The 21,242-nt window shown below is 38.7% G+C and overlaps 1 protein-coding gene across 1 annotated transcript in view; it reads left to right on the top strand.

Annotated features, from left to right (window-relative positions):
* The window catches only part of ntrk3a (neurotrophic tyrosine kinase, receptor, type 3a), a 220,897-nt gene that overhangs the window by 112,206 nt on the left and 87,449 nt on the right, over nt 1-21,242 (top strand). Inside the window, exon 4 of the mRNA XM_053506637.1 lies at nt 3,646-3,714. Within this exon, the coding sequence (XP_053362612.1) occupies nt 3,646-3,714 (69 nt within the window). The remainder of the gene's footprint in view (nt 1-3,645; nt 3,715-21,242) is intronic.

Genomic DNA, 21,242 nt, shown 5'->3' with positions numbered 1-21,242 from the left:
AACTGGTTAATAAATGAAACTTACAGAACTGCAACATAACCGTTATTGATTGATTGATTGATTTTGATAGCTTTTATATCCAGTTAGATGTTTATATTTAAAATCTCAAACTAGCTGCAAATAAAAGCATAATGTTTCTCTCCACACGTCACTTTAATATCATGAACTGTTTAATTAAGCGTTTAGCGTCCCGAGAGGCACCGAAGCTGCTGGTCTGTTTGGGTGTGAATTGTTTGAGGGGTTGTATCATGGCTAGCGATTAACAAAGAGGAGAACCCTGATGTTGCCATAGCAACAAGCTGGTGGCTATTCTGAAGTGTGAAGCAGTGTCAGGAGCAGAGAGTTAGCATCTGTCCTACAACATGCACAAAGCACAAGTGTTTGTCACGGTTACGAAGTGTTATCAGGCGAGATGTTTTGTTTGCAGTGAATAATGAACTCATCTTTAGCAATTTCACTGCAGCGCAGCCTCGGCACGGGTCAGGCTGACACTGTGGACAAAGTGTGTGTTGCAATGTTAATGTTATTAGCATGTAGGAGTGTATTATTATATTAATGTTACTTTTTTAGCGTGATATTGAATTAAAATAGTTTTTGGATTGATTTGGATCCATGAAACTACACAGTAAGAAGAAATATTTTTATATTAAAATATAAAATATACAAGATATTTGTCTAACCTGAGGTGAAACAGAAGACTAAGCAGTTAGCCCGTGTAGCGTGGATGGTCAACCCAAACGCGGACATAGCACAAGTCGGTAGGATAACCATGCGTATTATTATTAGAACTCTCTCAGCGCGTGAGCAAGAGTTTACACAAATAAACCTACGTTCTAACAAAACACACTCATCAGGAAGAGAAACCCAAAATAAGTGAGTACTCACGAATATCATGAGAGGCGGCGGGACCAGCATGGGCATCTCAATGACTGAGTGATGTGATGCGCCATTTCGTCTCCTTTTATGCTTCCTATGTCGCGACCGTACTACTTCCGGGTCTTAATGCGCATGACAATATTACATAAAAATAAAATCAGTATATCAAAAAAGTAGTTAGGTAAAACTAAATTTACAATGTTTTCAAATAACTTCTCAAGTCACTTTAAAAAAAATTAGATAAGTCAAGATGTTTTAAACCAGCTATGGATCCCGATTATGATCCATTAATTTGATGACCTTCAGTCAGTGCACATTACTGTAGACAGCTGTTATAAGAAATGAAGCACAGATCTTACATTTACTGGGAAGAAAACATCACCCGAGCATAAATCAGACACACTTTCACAACAATTAAAAAAAAAAATTTCTGTATAGTAACTTTTCTCTGACTCCCCATGAAACCCTCTGAAGTGCTTTTCCAACCCTTCGAAAAGTTTTTTATTAAACGCTTTTTGTACTTTCACATTAAGAATTCCTCTAGTGTGAGTTTTGCGCAAATTTCCCAGGAGTGCATTGTGGGTAAATGATTCCGTTCAACCCCAAGCTGCATTAGTAACAGTGGCTGCTTTTCCTTTACAGTTTTTTTTCGGTAGCCTCGTATGAACCAGACCCGGATGTCACACGGGACACGGCTGCTGCCTTCAGCAAACACATTTATTCTAAAAATTAGACATTTTGTGCTTCGCCGAATAACCCAGCTTCATTATTAATGTTATTTCAGCTAATCAACAACCGCTAGTGCTGGGAATAAAGAAGAAATAACAGCATGCTCTGCACTGAGTTTACTGTGTAGTAGTGCGATGAAGTGCGAACAGCTGAGACGAGTCATTAAACTCTGTGATTTAGGATAAACTGGATCACTTTAGATTTATCTGAAGGACTGTCTATGGTAATGGGATACTTTGGGACAAGGGACAAAGTTTTTTTTTTTTTAGTTTGTAAACATTGTAAAACATTGTAAAATTACATTGTAATTATAATTAATAGTAATTAAAGAATATTACACCTGATGTCATAAATATCGAGGGCCATAGACACGAGGGTGCAGAGTACTAACGATATCACAGTCGCGCTGATACTTAGCACAACAGCACAACCTCAAGTGTGATACTGCTTTCATACAACAGCTCCACAAACAACATTAACTATCAACAGATTATGATTTGTTTTTAATTTAACCAGTTATTTTGCTCCGCCCACACATATACTTTGGATTCCTTTGGGATTTAGTATTGTGTCAGAAGCTAGTTAGCTTTGTAGCTAAGCGTTAGCCGTGAACAGAACGACGCGGACGGTTCAGAGGCGATTCAGAAGGACTTAGAAGTGATGAGTGCAGAGACGGCGTGTTGTTTAAGACGCCATAACGTTATCAGATGTGTGTTCTTACTGAAAGTGCTTCTGTGACTGGGTGTGAATGTGGGTTTAGTCAGACAGCTGCTCTCTCCTCAGTACTGCGGACCGTACAGACCTACTCTCACCCACGCTGAGACACACAGTTAGTGTCATTAACCGCTCACTCATACATATAGTTACACATCACAGTGCTGTTACTGTCTGTTATCAGCACTTGTGGATGTTTTTGTAAAAATATCATGTATTTTAGTAATATTATACCGTCGTGTGTAAAAATTGGTGCCCCTTCTTTTATTCTATGTTTTTTTGTGTGTAAAAAAATTATTAACATCATCTGATCAGTGCAGGTCTTAGTGTTAAAAAATCCTGCGAATACCAAAAACAACTTTGATGATGATCTGGGCTTGTTTTTTCAGCCACAGGATCTTAGAGTATTGTAAGACTATTATAAGAGTAATAGTAGGATGTGGTCTGTCAGTCTTAAAAAAAAAAGGGTGTGGCCTGTAAGTCTTTATAAAAAAGATGTGATCCGTCAGTCTTAATGAAAAGGGTGTGGCCAGTCAGACTTAATAAAGAGGGTGTGGCCAGTCAGACTTAATAAAGAGGGTGTGGCCAGTCAGTCTTAATGAAGAGGGTGTGGCCAGTCAGTCTTAATGAAGAGGGTGTGGTCTGTCAGTCTTAATAAAGAGGGTGTGGTCTGTCAGTCTTAATGAAGGGGGTGTGGTCTGTCAGTCTTAATGAAGGGGGTGTGGCCTGTCAGTCTTTAAAAAAGGGTGTGGCCTGTTAGTCTTAATGAAGGGGGTGTGGTCTGTCAGTCTTAATGAAGAGCGTGTGTCCAGTCAGTCTTAATGAAGAGGGTGTGGCATTCTGTTTTATTTTTTGTCAGAGGATTCTGTTCGGGATATTTAATGTCCTGGCCCTCTGACTCCATTAGTGCTAAAAGGGTTATTTGCATACATTTGATTTTTCATTAAATAATCCATTTTTAACGGCAGTATCGAGCCGATATTCCCTTCAGGCCTGCGTGTCAGGAGCCCGGAGAGCATCCTGAGCGATTTTTCAGTTCGCTGATGGAAACACGTCTTATCTCCGTCTCTTCTATTGGATTAAATTTCCTGGCTTTTAGGAGCCTGAAACCTTCACAGCCTCCATTTAATTTGTTGCTTTGAAAATAGCCGAGTGTGTTTATTGTGCTGTCGAGGCAGCAGTTTTCTCCTCACAGTCTAGTGTTGTTTACGTCCCCAGTGTTCTCTTCATCACACTGTTGTGCACACACACACACACACACACACACACACACACACAGACAAACATTAAAATCAGCCTCTTTCTTTTTCTCTTTGTTTCCTGCAGAAATTTGTCCAAGAACCCTCTGACTACTCTTTCCTGGCAACTCTTCCAGAATCTGCAGCTTATTGATCTGTAAGTGGTCTCTCTCTCTCTCTCTCTCTTTCTCTCTTTATCTCTTGCTGTCTTTCTTACTGTTTTACGCGATTCACTTGTCAGTATTGATTTTCCTTTTGTATCGCTGTTTTTCATTGTGCTATTGAATTGTGTGTGTGTGTGTGTGTGTGTGTGTTTGTGTGTGTGTGTGTGTGTGTGTGTGTGTGTGTGATGGGGCCGTCAAACACGAGTCCACTCATCAAAAACATCAATTATTCTGCATCAACTTCTGAAACGGACACTTAGCGGCTGACCTCAGTGTGACCTGAGTAAGAGTAGGCTATGCACCTGTCTGTTTTGTAAAAGGAGGTGTGGCCAGTGCACCTGTCAGTCTTAGTGAAAAAGGTGTGACCTTGGAACATTGCCAAGGAAGCACCTGTCAGTCCTAGTAAAAGAGGCGTGGCCTGAGCAGCTGTCAGTTTTGGTAAAGCAGGTGTGGCCTGTCAGTCCCAGTAAAGGCCATCAAAGCAAAGGCAGCAAAGGCAACATGACCCCGCCTCCAGCTCCAAGGGCGTGGCCTCAACACCTACTGTATCAGTTCTGAAAGGGGCGTAATAAATGTAGCTGTCAATCATAGTCAAGGTGCTTCTGGTCTCAAAAAAATTTTTTAATCAAACAGGCGTAGCATCTGCATTGTGTGTGTGTGTGTGTGTGTGTGTGTGTGAGTGAATGGCTGTATTGTGGTATTTTAAGTGCAGGAAGCAGGACATGTTCCTCAGAGGAGTAGATTCTCCTCCACAGGGTTAGCGTGTCCTTTTCACCATCTCTGAGGAGAAATATGCGTTACCACATCGCCCTTTAAAGTTAAGACATTAATAACGCTAGAGCGTCCGAGAGGAGCGTGACCTCGTACGGCCAGCTAACACAGTGTAAGGGTGCTAACGAGAACTGTTTCTTCTTCATTAATCAATTAACCAATGTAAAAAAAAGTGGAATGATAAAAATGTATATGATATTTATGTAAGAATTGTGCATGTAGGCGTGGCGTCGTATTGTAATAATGAATCCTGCATGTCAGCTGTTCCTCCTCTTAAATATATTGTACTGGTGGTATATCATTGTTTAATTCTAAATGTAACAACCAGAAAGGACAGATTTAGCAGAGTAGGCTACGCTCGTTAGATTGGCTTTGACTCCGAAGTATTCTCACTACAGTTAGCTTGAGTTAGCTTGTGCTCAGAAGTTAGCGATCCTTATTGGTCTGATATTGTACGTGGCTTTAATTCAGTGCTTTGCTTTAGTTTGCTATGTTTATGTCACCCATAATGTTGTCACTTGCTTGGTCCCCCAACCAAGCACGCCGACCCCCCAACCCCCACCCCACCTGTCGCTAGTTTCCTGTCCCTTTTTACTTGTTAATTTTGTTAACAAAACATGATTAATCTTGCATTAGTGTTTACAATCTAATAAGAAATATCAGGCTCCTTGCTCCACTCAGACTGCGGGATTTATGGTGGTGTATAAACTTGTTCCCGTTTCACCTCACAGCTGTTTGGGCGTCTTGAGACCTTTTAGTCATTTACAGCTGTCAGTCAAATGGGAAAGAAACAAACAAGTTCACACAAAGTAATGGAGGTCAGAGGGTCAAACACCCAGCGCAATTATCAGCACGAAGACGTGTTAGAGGCTCCCTGGAGTGTTTACAAGAAGCTGCGAAATCTGCCTGCATTTCTAGTGTATATAATATGATGTTTATAATCCATACGCACAAAAGTGTATCTGAGTGTGTACGTGTGTGTGTGTGTGTGTGTGTGTGTGTGTGTGTGCTTTTTCTTGTCTCTTGCTACTTTCCTGTCACTTGTCATTTATTCACTTTTTTTAAAGAAACTTTTAGTTTTTCACCAACTGAAATAAAAATTAGGCTTCTTTGCCAGTCCACTCAGACTTTGGAATCCACAGCGATGTATAAACTTTGTGTGTGTGTGTGTGTGTGTGTGTGTGTGTGAGTCGCATATATCTACTATTTCATTATGGCTCATCAGTTTACACTCACAGAATCATTAAGATTACTTTACTTCTTACTATGGGGGGGGGGGGGGGGGGCTTAGATGGTTCTATGTACAGTACCACCTTCCAGCATTCTTCTTTTCTATCAGAAAGGGCTTCACATTCTAAAGAATAACCAGCACACTTCACTCAGACCAAAGGTCACATCTGTGTAGAACATTCTAACAAAGAAGCCAAGAACCCTTAATTATCCAACCAACCAGTAAAACCCGGTAAAAAGGTCTCGCTGTTAGGTATTAATTTAGGGTTGTTTTGGGTTATTAAGGGTTCTTATCACTTAAAATGTGTTCTAATATTAACACTATGCTGGTTTTAAGGGTTAAAAATGTAAAAACCCTCAGGTGTAGAGTTCTACATGAAAGAACCATGAATGGTTCTAGATGAGTTCAAGAAGAAACATGAAACCAAAAAAAGCCAATTTAAAGAAATTAGAAAAAGAAAAAGAGATAAACAGATAGATCTAGGTGATTGTGGAAGCTCTAGAATCTGTGGCCACACATGTGCACACACACACACACACACACACACACACATGCTGACAGAACCCAGGTGCTAGTCTAAAAGACCAAGGTCAGGGAAATCCACTGACTCAAACACAGAACACACTCAGTTTCTAACACGAAAGCAAAAACACGAAGGGGTAAAAAAACGACTGTTAGAAATCAGTGGCGCAGATGTGCACAGTGTGTTCTCAGCTGGAAACAGATGACACAATAACACAACACACACACACACACACAGACGTTCTGTGTCTGTTGGATTGAGAATGAGAGGGAAAATGGGCGAGAAATGAGTGTGAGTAATGGAGAGAAGAGAAAATTGAGCCACAAAGCGCTCTCATTTCCAGAGTTGAACCAAATCCTCATTTTCTGCTGTTTATTTCACACGAGCACATCGCACACACAAACACACCCTGCTACGTCTGTCCACACACACACACACACACCTCGCAATTTTCTACAATCTGTTAGGGAAAGAGAGTGAAATAGCAGATGAGGAGCTGGACTCCTTTTTTCTTCTTGTGTGGTTTCAGGGGTTAATAGTGGAATTAGTGGATAAACGAAAAAGTGCTCATGTGGCCACACAAACACAACATGCACTTTCTACTTTCACATACAGCGGTACCCCGACATACGAATTTCATTCGTTCCAGAGGGGCGCGTTCTTAAGGTGATATTTTGTATTGGGAAACGCCAGTTTCAAACACTATAATTATATGTTTTCATATAAAAATAATCAAAACATTTATATAAAATATATAGACATTTAACCTCCCTTAACCTTGACTTGCTTTAAAAACCAAACTGAAGGCGGCTCTTTTTGCTTCTTGATAACATGAAGCGCAGCCACATAATGGGTTCCTAAAAAGCTGCCAATCAATTTTTTTATATAGCGCAGTGTCCTTTATAACCTGTTCCCATATGACGTATTGCCCCATCGTTGTGTTTTTACCCTCGTGAGACTTTCTCTCCACATCACGAGGGGACTTTCGGTGATGCTGGAAGGGGCGACGCGACAGTGTAGACAGATTAACACTACATGGTTGTTTATAAGCTCGTGAACGGTCGCCATTTTTTCCCAGCGCTGCATAACACGGTAAAGCCTTCTGTCTTTTTGCGGATTCATTAAAATTTGATTACTCGCTATTGGGACAGTGTCACATGTAGCCCATGTTAGATAGGCAACAAAGAAAAAAAGGAGAGAAGCCTCAATGCAGTGAGCCAATCGCATGGTGCTTGTGGAGTGCTGTCGAATCAGAGGCCAGTTTCTTTGGGGCTCTTTAAGCTAGCTAGCGATGTGAATGTGAAATGCTATGAGCAGAAGCTGGTTGTGTTAGCATCTTATGTATGTGAAAAAATATGTGATTAGTATCAACCTCTTGTTGGTAAAAACTACAATTTTGACATATATTTTTGTAATAATGTATGATAAAGGTCAGGTTTTGAAGGTGTGGAACATTGTATGTATTTCGGGCTAAAGCTAACAGCCTCATAAGTTGGAACAAGATCATTCCAGTCGACTGGTGGCGAGTCACGAGAGGAAACATCATCTACGTGCTGGAGATGGAACATCAGCTTCACTCCCTGGTGCTATAGGATAGTTTTCTGATACAAGGATTAATAAGCTCTTACACTCTTCAGTGTGGTAGGACTGAGCACAAACACTGTAATTGGGCCCCAACGACCTAGTTTTTTTTTTTTTTTAGGAACCCGAGACTGCTGCGCTCAAAAAGCAAGGGGAAAAAACGAGTGCATGGACTTCGGTTTATAATTTTTTTGTTTGTTTGTTTTGTTTTTTTGTCATGTACAGTGAGTGTTTTGTGTAATGTAGTGTAAGTGTTATTATAAACTGTTTAATTAAGGTATTGAGGTTTTTTTTGTTTGTTTGTTTGTTTGTTTGTTTTGGTTCCAGATTGACTCATAAAGCCGGTGGGGCCGGTACAATTTAATGAATGTCCAATTTTGGCCTAATATTGTGGGCAGAGTCAAAGCAAATAATTTTGCTTTGACTTTTGCGACAGGGGTAGCTCAGTGGTTAAGGCATTGGACTACGGTTCGGAAGATCCCAGGTTCAAACCCCACAACCACCAAGTTGCCACTGTTGGGCCCTTGAGCGCGGCCCTTAACCCTCAACTGCTCAGATGTATAATGAGATAAAAATGTAAGTCGCTCTGGATAAGAGCGTCTGCCAAATGCCTAAATGTAAATGTAATTTAATTTGTCGCATACATTGTGATTTAACCAAACAGAAAAAGAAAATGTTTATTTAGTGTTACTAAACATTAATGTTTACATTACGGATGGAGCTGATGTACATAAAAAAAAAACATAAAGGGCAATCTAGCTTCTCAGGAATTTATGTAAACCTTTTTCATATGTACAGTTTATGAATAATTTCACAAAGGGCACAGCGTGTGTCAGCAAAAATTCCTGTTGTCTGGAATCTTCATTTATTTATTTATTTATTTATTCGGATCTTTAGTGCGCAGTCTTTAGATAAGCAGCGAGGTGGAAGCGGCGCTCGGCTCAGCCCTATCGCGAGGGTGTTGTGTGAGGAGCGACAAAAGCGTAGTTTTCCACTCAGAGGATACGTATACAATACGAGTGTGTTTTACAGCGAGACAAACACATGCAGAGGATATCAAGCAGGATCCTTCAGTTCTCTTGACCTTTATCTAATCCTGAGCTTTAAATACACACACACACACACACACACACACACACACACACACACACACACACCCAAAGCCGATGCGTCGCTCATTGTCAGCGGGATCAGACCGCTTTACATGAGCAAATGTAAAGTTTCCACCTTTAGCCTTTCTAGAGAATTTTTTTTGTATTTGTATTCAATTATATTATGGTTTAGTATTTTCAGTTATGTTGAAGTCCACATAATTCATCTTTGTTATATTTTAACTTGTCTAATTGCAAATGTATCGTTTTTCTTTAGTTTAAAAAGCTTCTTACATAAAAGCTTTTTCAGAACACGATTCACACACTTTTAACACCATGTTTATTTAGGATGTTTATTTTGTTCCTGTTTTTTATTGTTTCATCCTTTTAAATTACACCAGAGTACATCAGCGCCGTCTGCTTCAGAGTTTCACTTTGATTTATGGGAAAACAAGTCTCAGATTTGGGAAAAGTAAACTGTTTAGAGGTTTTATTTTACACACACACACACACACACACACACACACACATCTTACTGCAAAGATCGTCATTAGGCATCAGAAGTAAAAGCTAAATCTTGAGTTATGCAGTTACGCATCACCTTCTTGCTTCCAGCGCTAGCTCATGATCCTTCCACGCTTCTCGATTTTGTGGACTTCGTGTTCATGTAAATCAGCTTTTATCAGAATTGCTAAAAAATATCCAGAATATCCAAGTACAAAGTTTTTTTTCCCACCCATTTCAACACACAGCTGTCCCATGTCCAGTGTCCACTTCGCACCGTTCTTGCGGATCATCACTTTTCTGACGGTGGGTCCCGGCTACCCTTGAGATGCTTCTATAGGCGTGAGGCTAAGGGCTTCATCCGAGGGCCCAACAGTGGCAACCTATCAGTGGCAGAGCTCGAATCCCCAGCCCTCATCAACCCAGAGCCTTAACTGCCTAAGCCACCACCTGGCCCCGCTCTATATCGGTTTTTGTACTGAATATGGATAAATTAGGAGAGAAAATGCAGCAAAAAAGCAAGAAAAACACAGTAAACGATGATACACAACAGAAAATCCATATTTCGTCTTTCTGGTGAAAAGCATCTTATTACGACGTGCACAAGGTAAATCAGGAGCGAGGTTCTGGATGATGGATGAAGTGATATCAATATTAAATCAGAGGACTATATATATATGGAGTAATTGTCGATGAGGGTGACATCAGTGCAGGAGAACGAGCATCATCGGCCAGGTCAGGGCTTCGCCTGTATCTATATGCTGTGAGCAATTACATCGAGCTGTGATCAATATTAAAGCCTGCTTCCTACTGTGTGTGTGTGTGAGTGTGTGTGTGTGTGAGAGATAGAGAGAGAGAATATGTGTCTTCCTGTTGATTTTATGGAGAACAGATGAATCATTTAGACGACACGCACTGTAGGCTGATTGGTGTTTCTAAATTGGCTGCAGCAATCTGTGTGTGAGTATGAATGTGCCCTGTAAATTGTTGGCACCATCTCCAGGGTAAATCCTGCCATTTGCATCAGATCCTGGGATAAGCTCCGGTCCCCATGTTACATAGGATAAGTGGTATGAAAAATGGATGGATAAATAATATATGTATATCCATCCATCCATCCATCCATCTATCCATGCATCCATACATCTATGTACTGTAGGAACCACTGTAGTCCAACTAGGGGTCATGGAGGCCAATGGTGACCTCTTTATTTATTTCCATTTTGTATGACTGTGGTAGGATACAAACATTTACACAAACTTTCATGAATGACTACAGCTGACATCATTTCACATTACTCTAAAATTAATTAAGGAAAACTTAAAAAAAAAATTCTGCCTTTTAACATAGGGTAATTCTACTAGCCCAATTACTTAAGAAACAGATCTAAAGTCGTCGTTTAAAGATTGCTTTAAAGATAGACTCATCTGTATAGACATCTAGAGGAGGTTCATTCCACCACCTACATGCCAGGACAGAAAAATGACAGATGATCAGAGTTACCCCAAGTTTGCAGGCAGTGGCTGAAGGAGTCACACAGCCTTGATCAGGAAATAAATCACCTGGGATGAACAGCAGTTTGGATTTACTGTTTGATGAGCTGCCATCCAGGATGAGATGTCTGCCAGACATGCAGTGATCCAGGTGGAAACCTGAATGTCTGAGGGAGGAAAGGAGAGAATGAGTTGTGTGTCATCTGCATAACAAGAGTATGAAAAGCCATGCAATGATAAGGCCTTATCGAGACACCAGGTAGAGTCAGAGAACAGAAGAGGACCAAGTACTGAGCCCTGTGGGACACCAGTAGAGAGACTGCAGATGTGAATCTCCTCCATGTCACCCCATACGACCTATTTTCTGGGTAAGAAACAAACCATTTCCGTGCGGTTCCACAGATTTCTAGCCTTGTAAAAATAGATAATAGTGTACACAGTAAATATTTTGTTAATCTCTCAACAAATGAATACATTTTATACTTTATACTTTAGTATAGTATATGTAGTATGGATCTGGCAACACTGGATTTTAAAGCAAAATGAAACATAAAATATGTCACATCTAATTACAAATTTAAACGATCAGCCATGTAGTCTTAGACCAACAAATTCTGAGTATAACAAATAACAGAAATAACACTTTTCTCTTTTTCCAGTAAAAATATTTGTTTAGTTTTTTTCTTTATTCCTGATTTTTTTAAAAATACAGTTTTTATGACAGAATGGAAAATTATTATTTTATGTTTATATTAATAATTTAGGTTTTGGAGTTTAAGATGGTCAGGTGAATAATAACGGGAAAAAATTCCCAAATTCAACTCGGCTGAATGTCTTGCTGTAAATGATTTCTTCACACCAGCTAGCTTGCTCATCCGCTGAGAATTCATCACCATCGCTCCAAAACACACGCTCCTGAATTTGTCCAGCTGAGTGATTACTGCAGAATCCTAATTAGGTCTCATCATCATCACCATCATCATCATCATCATCATCATCCTCCTCCTCATCATCATCATTTAAATACTGATTTTTATCTGTTTTTGGCAGCGTTATCCTCCACATAACTCATTATAGTTTGAGGTAAACAACCAAAAGTTTGTGTGTGTGTGTGTGTGTGTGTGTGTGTGTGTCTGTGTGCTGTTAATTTTCCAGCTCAGTGTGAATAAAAAGCCCCCCTCCCCTCCCACACACACACTTCTTCTTGCTGTGTAAATTGGTGGTTTGGATCCTGGGCTTTGGCTCCATTTGGCTAATGTGTTGCACCTGCACGCTAATGAGTGCTAACACCAGTCGTGTTTACAGATGTACACTGAGCCGGACACCTCGGAGCATTTCACTTCAAACCCGGACTATCCTTCGCTTTCATCACACACCCACATCTCAAACTGTTAGCGATTACGCTAAGAAGCGGCGCTATCAAGAACAGAGTGGTTTGGATTCAAACCCAAACAAGCAATTAAGTCCTCTGCCCTAATGAGGCAAGAAAAGAGGATTTGATTTTGTAAACTTTAGTATGATCACCTGTTACCATGAGGAAGGAGCATCTTTTTAATTGACCTAAGTAATAAGCCAAAGAAAATGGAATTTTAGACTTAGAAGAGAAATCCATAACTAATTATGTAATGGAATAGAATTCTACTAATAGAACAGGAACCCTGACCATATTAGGCAAATAGAGTTGTACAGTACTGTGCAGAAGTCTTGACCACCTGATTTCATCATATTTTGCTTTCAAAGATCTAGACTTTTGTGTATTTTAATGCTGTCTTTAGAAATAGTTTTCCAGGCTTTCTGGAGAGTGTTTTTGTCTCTCCTCACTTTCAGTCCAGTCCCTGTACCTGAGCAGTTTTAGATAAATGTTAATTCTTTGTTTGTTAAGCCACATAGTGAACATTTAACCATAAACAAAACAACTTAGAGTTTTGTGTATAACTTAACAAGCTGTGAATAAGCAAGGCACCTCTGTAAGTGAATTTTAGCACGTGTTAAATTTTAGCTTTTTGTTTTATGCTTGAGGGGTGTGGGCATGTGCGCGCGCGCGTGTGTGTGTGTGTGTGTGTGTGTGTGTGTGTGTAATAATGATGCCAGAGGTTCAGCTTCAACAGGGCAGAGCGACTTCCTGCAGCCAGTCTGCAGGGAGTTACAGAGGTAAAGAGCAGGGTTCATGCAAACAAAGGATTTGCCTCTGGCGTTCTGCGTTTATTTTTTTATTTTTTTCTTTCTTTCTTTTTTTCTTTCTTTCTTTCTTTCTTTCTTTCTTTCTTTTTTTCTTACTTTACAAGCTTAAAATTATTGCCAATATCCAGCTGTAAGCACTTGACTCCAGCTCTGTTATGCTTAGCATGGGCTTGTGCTGGAACTGTTCTAGCAGCTGTCCAAGGTGCTGAACTTCTGGCTAAACTTTCTGATAAATAACAGCAGTGTTCGAGTCCAATGTAGCGAGATGAAGTTACAGAAATGTTCCAAATTATACAAGTCCAAACACAGTTCACAGTAAATCAGTTGCACAGCCTAGTTCATTCTTCATGATAATTCTTTCACAAATCACGTCTTGCTCAAAATGTTTAAACAGCTTTTTAAATTACTTTCTAAGTAGCATCCGTGTTCAATTATTTAGCCTAGTTTATTTCTTTTCTTCTCCTTTCTGTGTCTCTCAAGATTTTTGCTGTTTTTTTTCTTTCGAGCCAGAAAATTTCAATTTTAAAATGTATTCTTGATAGATTTCTTTTTTTTTTTTTAATTAATTTAAACATTCACTGATGGATTTTATTTAATTTTATTATTTAAAGCACGAAAATCAAGCAGAAGAAATAACATTATTGTGAATTAAAGCAGATGTGTTTTCCCCCTTTGGCTTCCCTTACCCTTATTATAATAAACCAAAAAATTATAATAATAAAAAATAAACAGGAAGAATAAGGCGAGGTTGGTGAACACAGTATATAGGATAAAAGGTTCTACCATACTATTTTTATGTTATCTTTTTACAAATCATCCTTTTACTATTTTATAAATGGTTTCTGGCCATTTCAAGAGAGGAAAGCAAACATACAGTGTTGTCAAATGTTTGTCTAGTTACAGTATAATGAAACATTTACAATTATTCCTAAATTTCAGGGTTTCCTTGTAGTTTAGATTTTTATTTTGGCTTGGTCCTTCTTCATGTTTTCTGCACTCACAGTTCTGGTTTACTTACTGTTACATAAATATGTTCAGCTGATTTCTGTTTAGTTACTCAGTTAATAATTTTTTAAGCTCCTGGTTTTATGTTTTAGTTTAAAATTTAATTGAAGTTTGTTTAAGATCAGGTGGCACGGTGGTGTAGTGGTTAGGACCTCCAGGGTTGAGGGTTTGATTCCCACCTCAGGTCTACAGAGAATGACTAAGGAAAAAAAAAAGAAAAAAAACAATCACTTTTTAATATAGATGAGGCATTGAACTATATTTAATAAATTTTATTTAAATGATAAATAAGACAAACAATAATTATATTTTATATTAATGCCAAAAAAATCTCCATTCACTATGACCGAGACCGAGGATGCCGCACCAACTCATCTTTTAAGCTGAAATTTCAAAACACTTACATGAGTGTAAATAATTCCAGACAGCACCTGTGAGTGTACAGTAATTACATCTGCCTCGGAGTCTAAAACACTTATACAACTGTTAATTCTTCCTCATGTATAAGGCTGATCTATACCTTTCTCTATCGCATATAAGGTCCCGTGTGTTACTAATTTTTTAGCACATTCAACACAGAGCTTTCCCAGTGTGTGTGTGTGTGTGTGTGTGTGTGTGTGTGTGTGTGTGTGTGTTAGTGCTCTTAATAAAATAATATGATAATATATTTATAATAATTTATTATTAAAAACTCCTCTTTCTCCTTCTTTCACTCCTTGTCCAAATGCGCCATTTTAGTGTCTATGTAAATGAGCCACTGTTAAGCCACACCCCTCCAGAGAACAGCAGAATTAAACAACAAGCCCTGGCAATGCGTACCTTCTCATCTCTGGTCATATTTTGGGACATTTGGTTTGTTTAAACCATAGCCAATACAAAAATGTTTTATTTGTGTACACTGACTAAAGACCCACCTGAATGTCTAAACATGACTTAAAAGTGAATTTTGCATAATAAGTGCCCTTTAAGAAAGTAATTAAGATTACATTTTAGACATATTTGTGAGTAATGACTTTGTATCAGTGTCCTCCAGTGGTAAGCTCAGTGAAGGTTGACGTCTGAAATCTCTTTTAGTGTCATCAATAAAATAAGACATGGGGAGTTTGATATCCAACTGAGACTTTAATGGTAAAAAATAAGCAAACTAATTTAAAATCCAGTGACAACCCAAAATCCAGGCACAGATCTGTAACCAGGCGAGCAGAGCAGGGCTCATCATGTAGACAGAAGTAAGATATAAGGGACTAATGAAAAAAAGGTCTAAAAACACGAAATAAATGTAACCAACAGGAGAGTACTCAGACATCCAAGAAGCACTTTTATGATAAAATCTTTTAAATTTGTTAAATTTGTAAAAGAAGGCGGTGAGGAGATGGGACGTCTCAAGAAATTGCATCAAGTGAGTAGGCAGTGCTGTCCTTGGGCCTTTAGTATCCGGTGGTCAAGGTCAGTGGAGGCTGAAGGTGTGGATGCCGAGGAGGTGGTCAAGGGTAAGCAGCAGCCCCTACTTGGTCTGGTTCTTCAGGTCATGGATCTTTTCAACTGATTTGAGTCTGAGGTGAGCCACAGGGAGACAAAGAGCCATGAGGAAGCGACCAGGATACCATCTGACATCTGACTTGGTGTTCCTTTTATAACATCAGCACAATAACGGGGAGGGGAAACGCAGCGTGTTACGGCGCCCCGTCCCTTCAAAATGTGTACTGGAGCTGGCCTTGGTACTGAACACATACTTTCTTTTCTGGTTCAAAGCTGAAAGTAGAGTGTGTGGATGTACGCATAAAGGAGATGGATGTAGGGCGGCTGTTAGTAGTTTTCTCAGATCTTCAAGTAGCATACTGAACTCCACTGAAGATTTAACCTTTTCTTTTAAATGAACCATGCTTTTGTTAGCAGTAGCCAGGTGGATTTAAATATTTCTCGCTATTTGTCTCTGGCATACAGTAGTTCACCCACAGATGGATGAACAATCTTTTAAAATCACACATTTCTTTGGATTGATCACACCTGGTCTTTAAGATGAATCTATTCCAAACTAAGAAAGAAGAAAACTAATACGTTGTTCAGACTGTAAACGCAAATCTGTTTTTTATTTATTTATTTATTTATTTTATTTTATTCTATTTTTTTTTTACATTTTTCCATTTTGGAATCTGATTGCTTTTAGGTTGTCTGAACGGTAAAAAAAAAAAAAAAAAAATCTTAATCTGCAAATCCAATTTGAACCGCATCCAGAGTTGGTTTGAAATCAGATTCAGAGTGGATTACCAAAGATGTGCTTCAGCCTGGATGCTCTACCTGTTTAAATCAGATTATAAGCTGTCCCTTACACTACTCACAACTTGACACGGAAGTACAAATCCATGCGGAGAAATGGAGATCGAAATAAAGAAATATAAATTTGTGGAAAGTTGCTATTCTGTAGGAGGTCATGGAGGGTCTTTTTTAAAAAAAAATCCTAATTTTGTTGCTGTTACTATTAAATACAGTACGTAAAAGTAGGACCCTTGAATATTTTGTGTGGCTGGATTAACCATGTTTCCAGGAAGAGTTGCTGACTTAACCGTGGTATAGAAATGGAGAACAAGAGTCCCCAGGCAGAGGATGAAGTGAAATGTCTCATAGAACTTTATGGGTTTGTATATGAGGAAATATTGTGCTGCATACGAACCTCTGCTTTGGTTACCATAGCAACCATTGCAGATAGGTCGGGAATTTGTTAGATTTAACTGCCAGTCTGAATAGACCCAAACCCAATTTTGGTCACTTTTAGTTAACAGTGTGGACAATCAGCCCTAAAGATCAAATTCATAAAACTAATTGCATTTGCCTAAACAAGACCTTAAAGTAATCATGATACTGGGAGCAATTTGGGATGCATATGTTTTAAAACCAAAACCATGAGGTTTATTTACTTTTTTCATCTCTGTGTGTATACAGAGAGTCAGCGTAAACCCTAGTAAGCTACAATAAAGTTGTGAGCTAGGTGGGAAAGTAGGTGTGGCTAATAGTTCATAAAGATCATAAAGATTCTGGTTAATTTTGGCATTTAAGTTCAGGATGTAACAGAAGTGGAAGAAATTTTAAAAGATCAAGATAAAGTGTCCAATAGATCTAGAAGTCTACGTTTTTTTCCCTCGTTGGAGATTTCTTGTGTAATTTGTCATTATTAATAGAAAACTTACCTTCTGAAAATATTGACATAGCTGAAGCACTGTTGCTCATTTGTTTTTCTGTCTCCTTAAGGATCTGTTTGTTGGAATATTTATTCTCCTCAGGAGTTCAGGTTGAGGTATTTCACATAGGAGGATTGCAGGACACTTTTTTTTTTCATTCCCGAGTCGATTGATTTTGTGTGTGTGTGAGACACGCCGCTTGATTGATAATTAGATTCCAATGACTACTGGGAGCTAAATGTGTAATTATGGCATGATTAAACACAGTCATCTCATGTGGAATCAAACTCACCATGCTGGAAAGCTGAGTAGAACAATCCTGAGCGGCGTGACGTTCTCCACATGGGGTTTATTCTCTCAGCAAGGACCCAGAGCTTACACAAATACACACACACACACACACACACACACATACTCTCTTTAGGACAAACCAACACTATATAGCAAGCAGTGCTCCAATAAAGTATTCCACATTCCCAGGGACAGATGTTTGCTCACTAAACTGATATATTCCTTTGAACACCATATTTCCAGGGTTCTGTGTTCCCAGACTACAGTGTATTGAAGTTTCTACAATCCTTTTCGATGAAACTATGTTTGCATTGTTTATATGTTTTCATAGCACTATATTCTTTTTTGTTCTCAAACCCCAAATGATTCCAATTTCTGTGGTCCCAGTCTCTTTTGTTCAAAGGTCATCATACTAAGGGGTTTGATATCTCCAGGCGATAGTGTTTCCAGTATATCATTCTCTTTGGGTGGTTTGCTGCAGTAAACCCAATTTACTAATTTTCAGAATGTATCACCTGGGCACATGGTTTCTATGGTCCAGTGTCCCCAATTGTTCATTTTACACAGTTCTTCATTCCCCTGTATAGTAAAACCTCGGATTGCGAGTAACATGGTTTGCGAGTGTTCTGCAAGATAAGCAAAGATTTTTAACAAATTTTGATTTGGAAAACGAACAAGTCTTGGTTTACGAGTACCAAGTATCATGACCACGTGTGTGCGCATAAAACATATATTTTATGTTAGCAAGTGTGTGTGTACAGCGCGTGTATACAATATATTATAAAACACGTGTGTGCACACGTGTAAAGCAAAAGAAAGTCTCATTAAGATCCATTTTCTTCCTCTCTGTTTCAGCCTGTCGTTAGGTGTCGTTATTCTTACCTTCACATACCCCCCAAACCTTCACTGTAGTTCCTTGTTTATTATCTTTGATCTGTATGTGATTATCTTTGATCATTTGACTCAATCTTTCCATGGGTCTGTATTCCCATGGCACTATGCTATGTTCCCAGGACACCATGCTTTACGGGGATCAGAACCCCTATAGCTTTGTGCTTCCAGGGTCCTATATGTCTCTCTACTTTGGTTTTTAGAGTGACTGGTTTCAAGTGTTTCCCCCATTTGTTTTTCTTAATGAAGGTTTTTTTTATTTTAATGAAGTTTCCTAGGATTTGTTGAAACCATGACCAAGAAGTTCTTTTATCAGACTGAAGGAATACAAGACCTTCAGAAAACAAATACACTATTTATAAATTGTACTTTTGTTTGAACAGTTACAGGATCTACAATAATCAAGCTGATTGTAAGGCATTACAATAATTATCAAATCGGCTACTGAAGGAGAACATGACATTAGCCATAGTGTATGTGGTGAATCATATGTAGGGGTGTTAATTAAGTGTATTAGCTACGCTGGCTAATCTTAGCCAGTTAATAGATTAAGATTGTTTGTCCCAGGATGTTTTTTTTTCTTCAGTATGTCCATGCAAGCTGGTAATTGAAGGCCTGGTAGCGACAGAGCAGGGATTTCAGTAAGCACAGGGACTTCACTATCTCATTAGCGTATACCTATAGCTGACATTTCAGAGCCAAGTCTGGAGACCTTTGGGAGTGTACTGTAGACCCACCAACACAAGTGGCTAATTATTTATGCAAAGAAGCCATTGGGGATGCTAATGAAAATTAATTTGGGCAGACACATTAATAACCGGTGCAACAGTGGATTTTTTATTATTATTATTATTATTATTTGAGATGCTGAGTTTATTACACAGTTTTCTATTTTATTCTTACTGCATTTTCCCCCTTTTCACCCCAGTCTTCATATTGGAAATCTTTTTTCTCAGTGACTGAAGCGCAATCACATGTTTAATGCATGGCTAATACACAGGTCGATGCTAGACTCGGGAATGTCTCCTGTCCTGTCCTCTGCTTGACCTTCCAAGCACTACTAATAAGATGTTTTATTCACATCTGCTTATGAAATAGTTCAATTCTTAATTAGTTATATTTTAGCATTTTTCATCAGTTTTTCTAGGTATGTGTACGCAAGGTCCTGCTTATTGAAATGATTATTAAAATGACAGAATGATTGAAAAAGAGGCTAATGTGGCAGACTAACAAACCAGTTTCAGTAAAACATATCTAAATAGTACCCTACCACCCTAAATAAAAACATTTGCTATTTCCTTGAGCCTTTAATCTGTAGTATTTTCAGAGGTTACTATTTATCTTTCATCCATCCATCCATCCATCCATCCATCCATCCATCCATCCATTCACCCATCCATCCATCCATCCATCCATCACCTACATCATAGTGCCGCTTTAACTGAAATCTTTCTGGAAAGATTTCAGCTTGTTCCCGCTCAGAGTCTTAGCCATGCTAATTTAGCTGGAAGAGAAAGATGAATCATTTTTGTTCTTCTTTCATCTGGATTCATCAAAGACCTCAGCAGCCCATGTGGACTCGAGTCAGGCTGTTTTACTGAAGAAGTTTGTCACATGACCCCGTGAGGACGAGTTTGTTTTACCTGACTGTACTGTGGAGAAAGCTAGCGTTAGCGTGTACTGTTAATGAATATCTGCTCTTTTTTTTGGATGATCCAAAGGTTATAAAGAATTTAGATCTTAAAATACAACTTGTAGTGATAAAAGTTTTTTTTCTTTTTTTTCTGTAACTCCTCTGCTAATGTGAAGAACACCTGGAGCGCCCCACTGGCCTGTGTGTTAGTTTAGCTTTACTGCTGCTGTAAGGACAGCGTTCTGCCAGTGGGGGAAATTCTTTCATTTTTGTATCTATATTTCTCTTTATTAATTTAACTTAGCACAAGAAGTTAATATTACTTCTAGCCATTAATCTGTGATTCTTCTTTTCTATCATGCAGCTATGTATTGACTATCCATTTGGCCATTGATCTGTTAGTCCATTCATCTATCCATCCATCATTTCATTGATCTATTGACTATCTCTTAATCCATCTATCTGTCCATCCATATATTTTTCCATCCCTCTGTTGACTATGTATATAGATACCTGTCTATTAAATCATACATCTATCTATTCATATTCCCATCTGTTCATCCATCCATCTGGTCCTTTCCTTCCTTCGACTTTATCCTAGAACACACTGGTGATATTAATTATATCCATTAATCTTTTTGTCTGTTCATCCATTTTTCCATCTATGCCTCAATTACTTCATTATTCTCCATCCTTTAATCATTCCATGTGATTATCAGTATATTGATTATCGATTTGTTTATTGACTGTCCATCCATTTATTCATTTATCCATCTATCCATCAACTCTTTCTTTTTTTTCTTTTTACTTTTTATCTGCTCTACTTTATATGCCTTTTTATCTATCTGCTTATCTTTCTATCTTCCTTTCTTTTTTCTTTCTTTATTTCACTTAAAGTTTTTCTTGCTTTGCCCCCTCTGTGTACCCCTGCTGCAGCGCTTGGGGGTGAAGTGGAGGTCAGGAGTCTGTACACAGACCTGTTTAATGGGAGTGTGTGTGTGTGTGTGTGTGTGTGTGTGTGTGTGAGAGAGAGAGAGAGAGAGAGAGAGACACTGTGAGATTTATCGCTATTACAAACCTAAGTGTAACTGTAGGAGAACTCTTACACATAGATTTCATTTCTTTTTAATGGGTCTATTTAAAACACACA

The sequence above is a fragment of the Clarias gariepinus genome, chromosome 10 (genome assembly GCF_024256425.1).
Source record: "Clarias gariepinus isolate MV-2021 ecotype Netherlands chromosome 10, CGAR_prim_01v2, whole genome shotgun sequence".
NCBI lineage: Eukaryota > Metazoa > Chordata > Actinopteri > Siluriformes > Clariidae > Clarias > Clarias gariepinus.
Note: the sequence above shows the minus strand (reverse complement) of the source record. Positions and strands in the feature narration are given on the sequence as shown.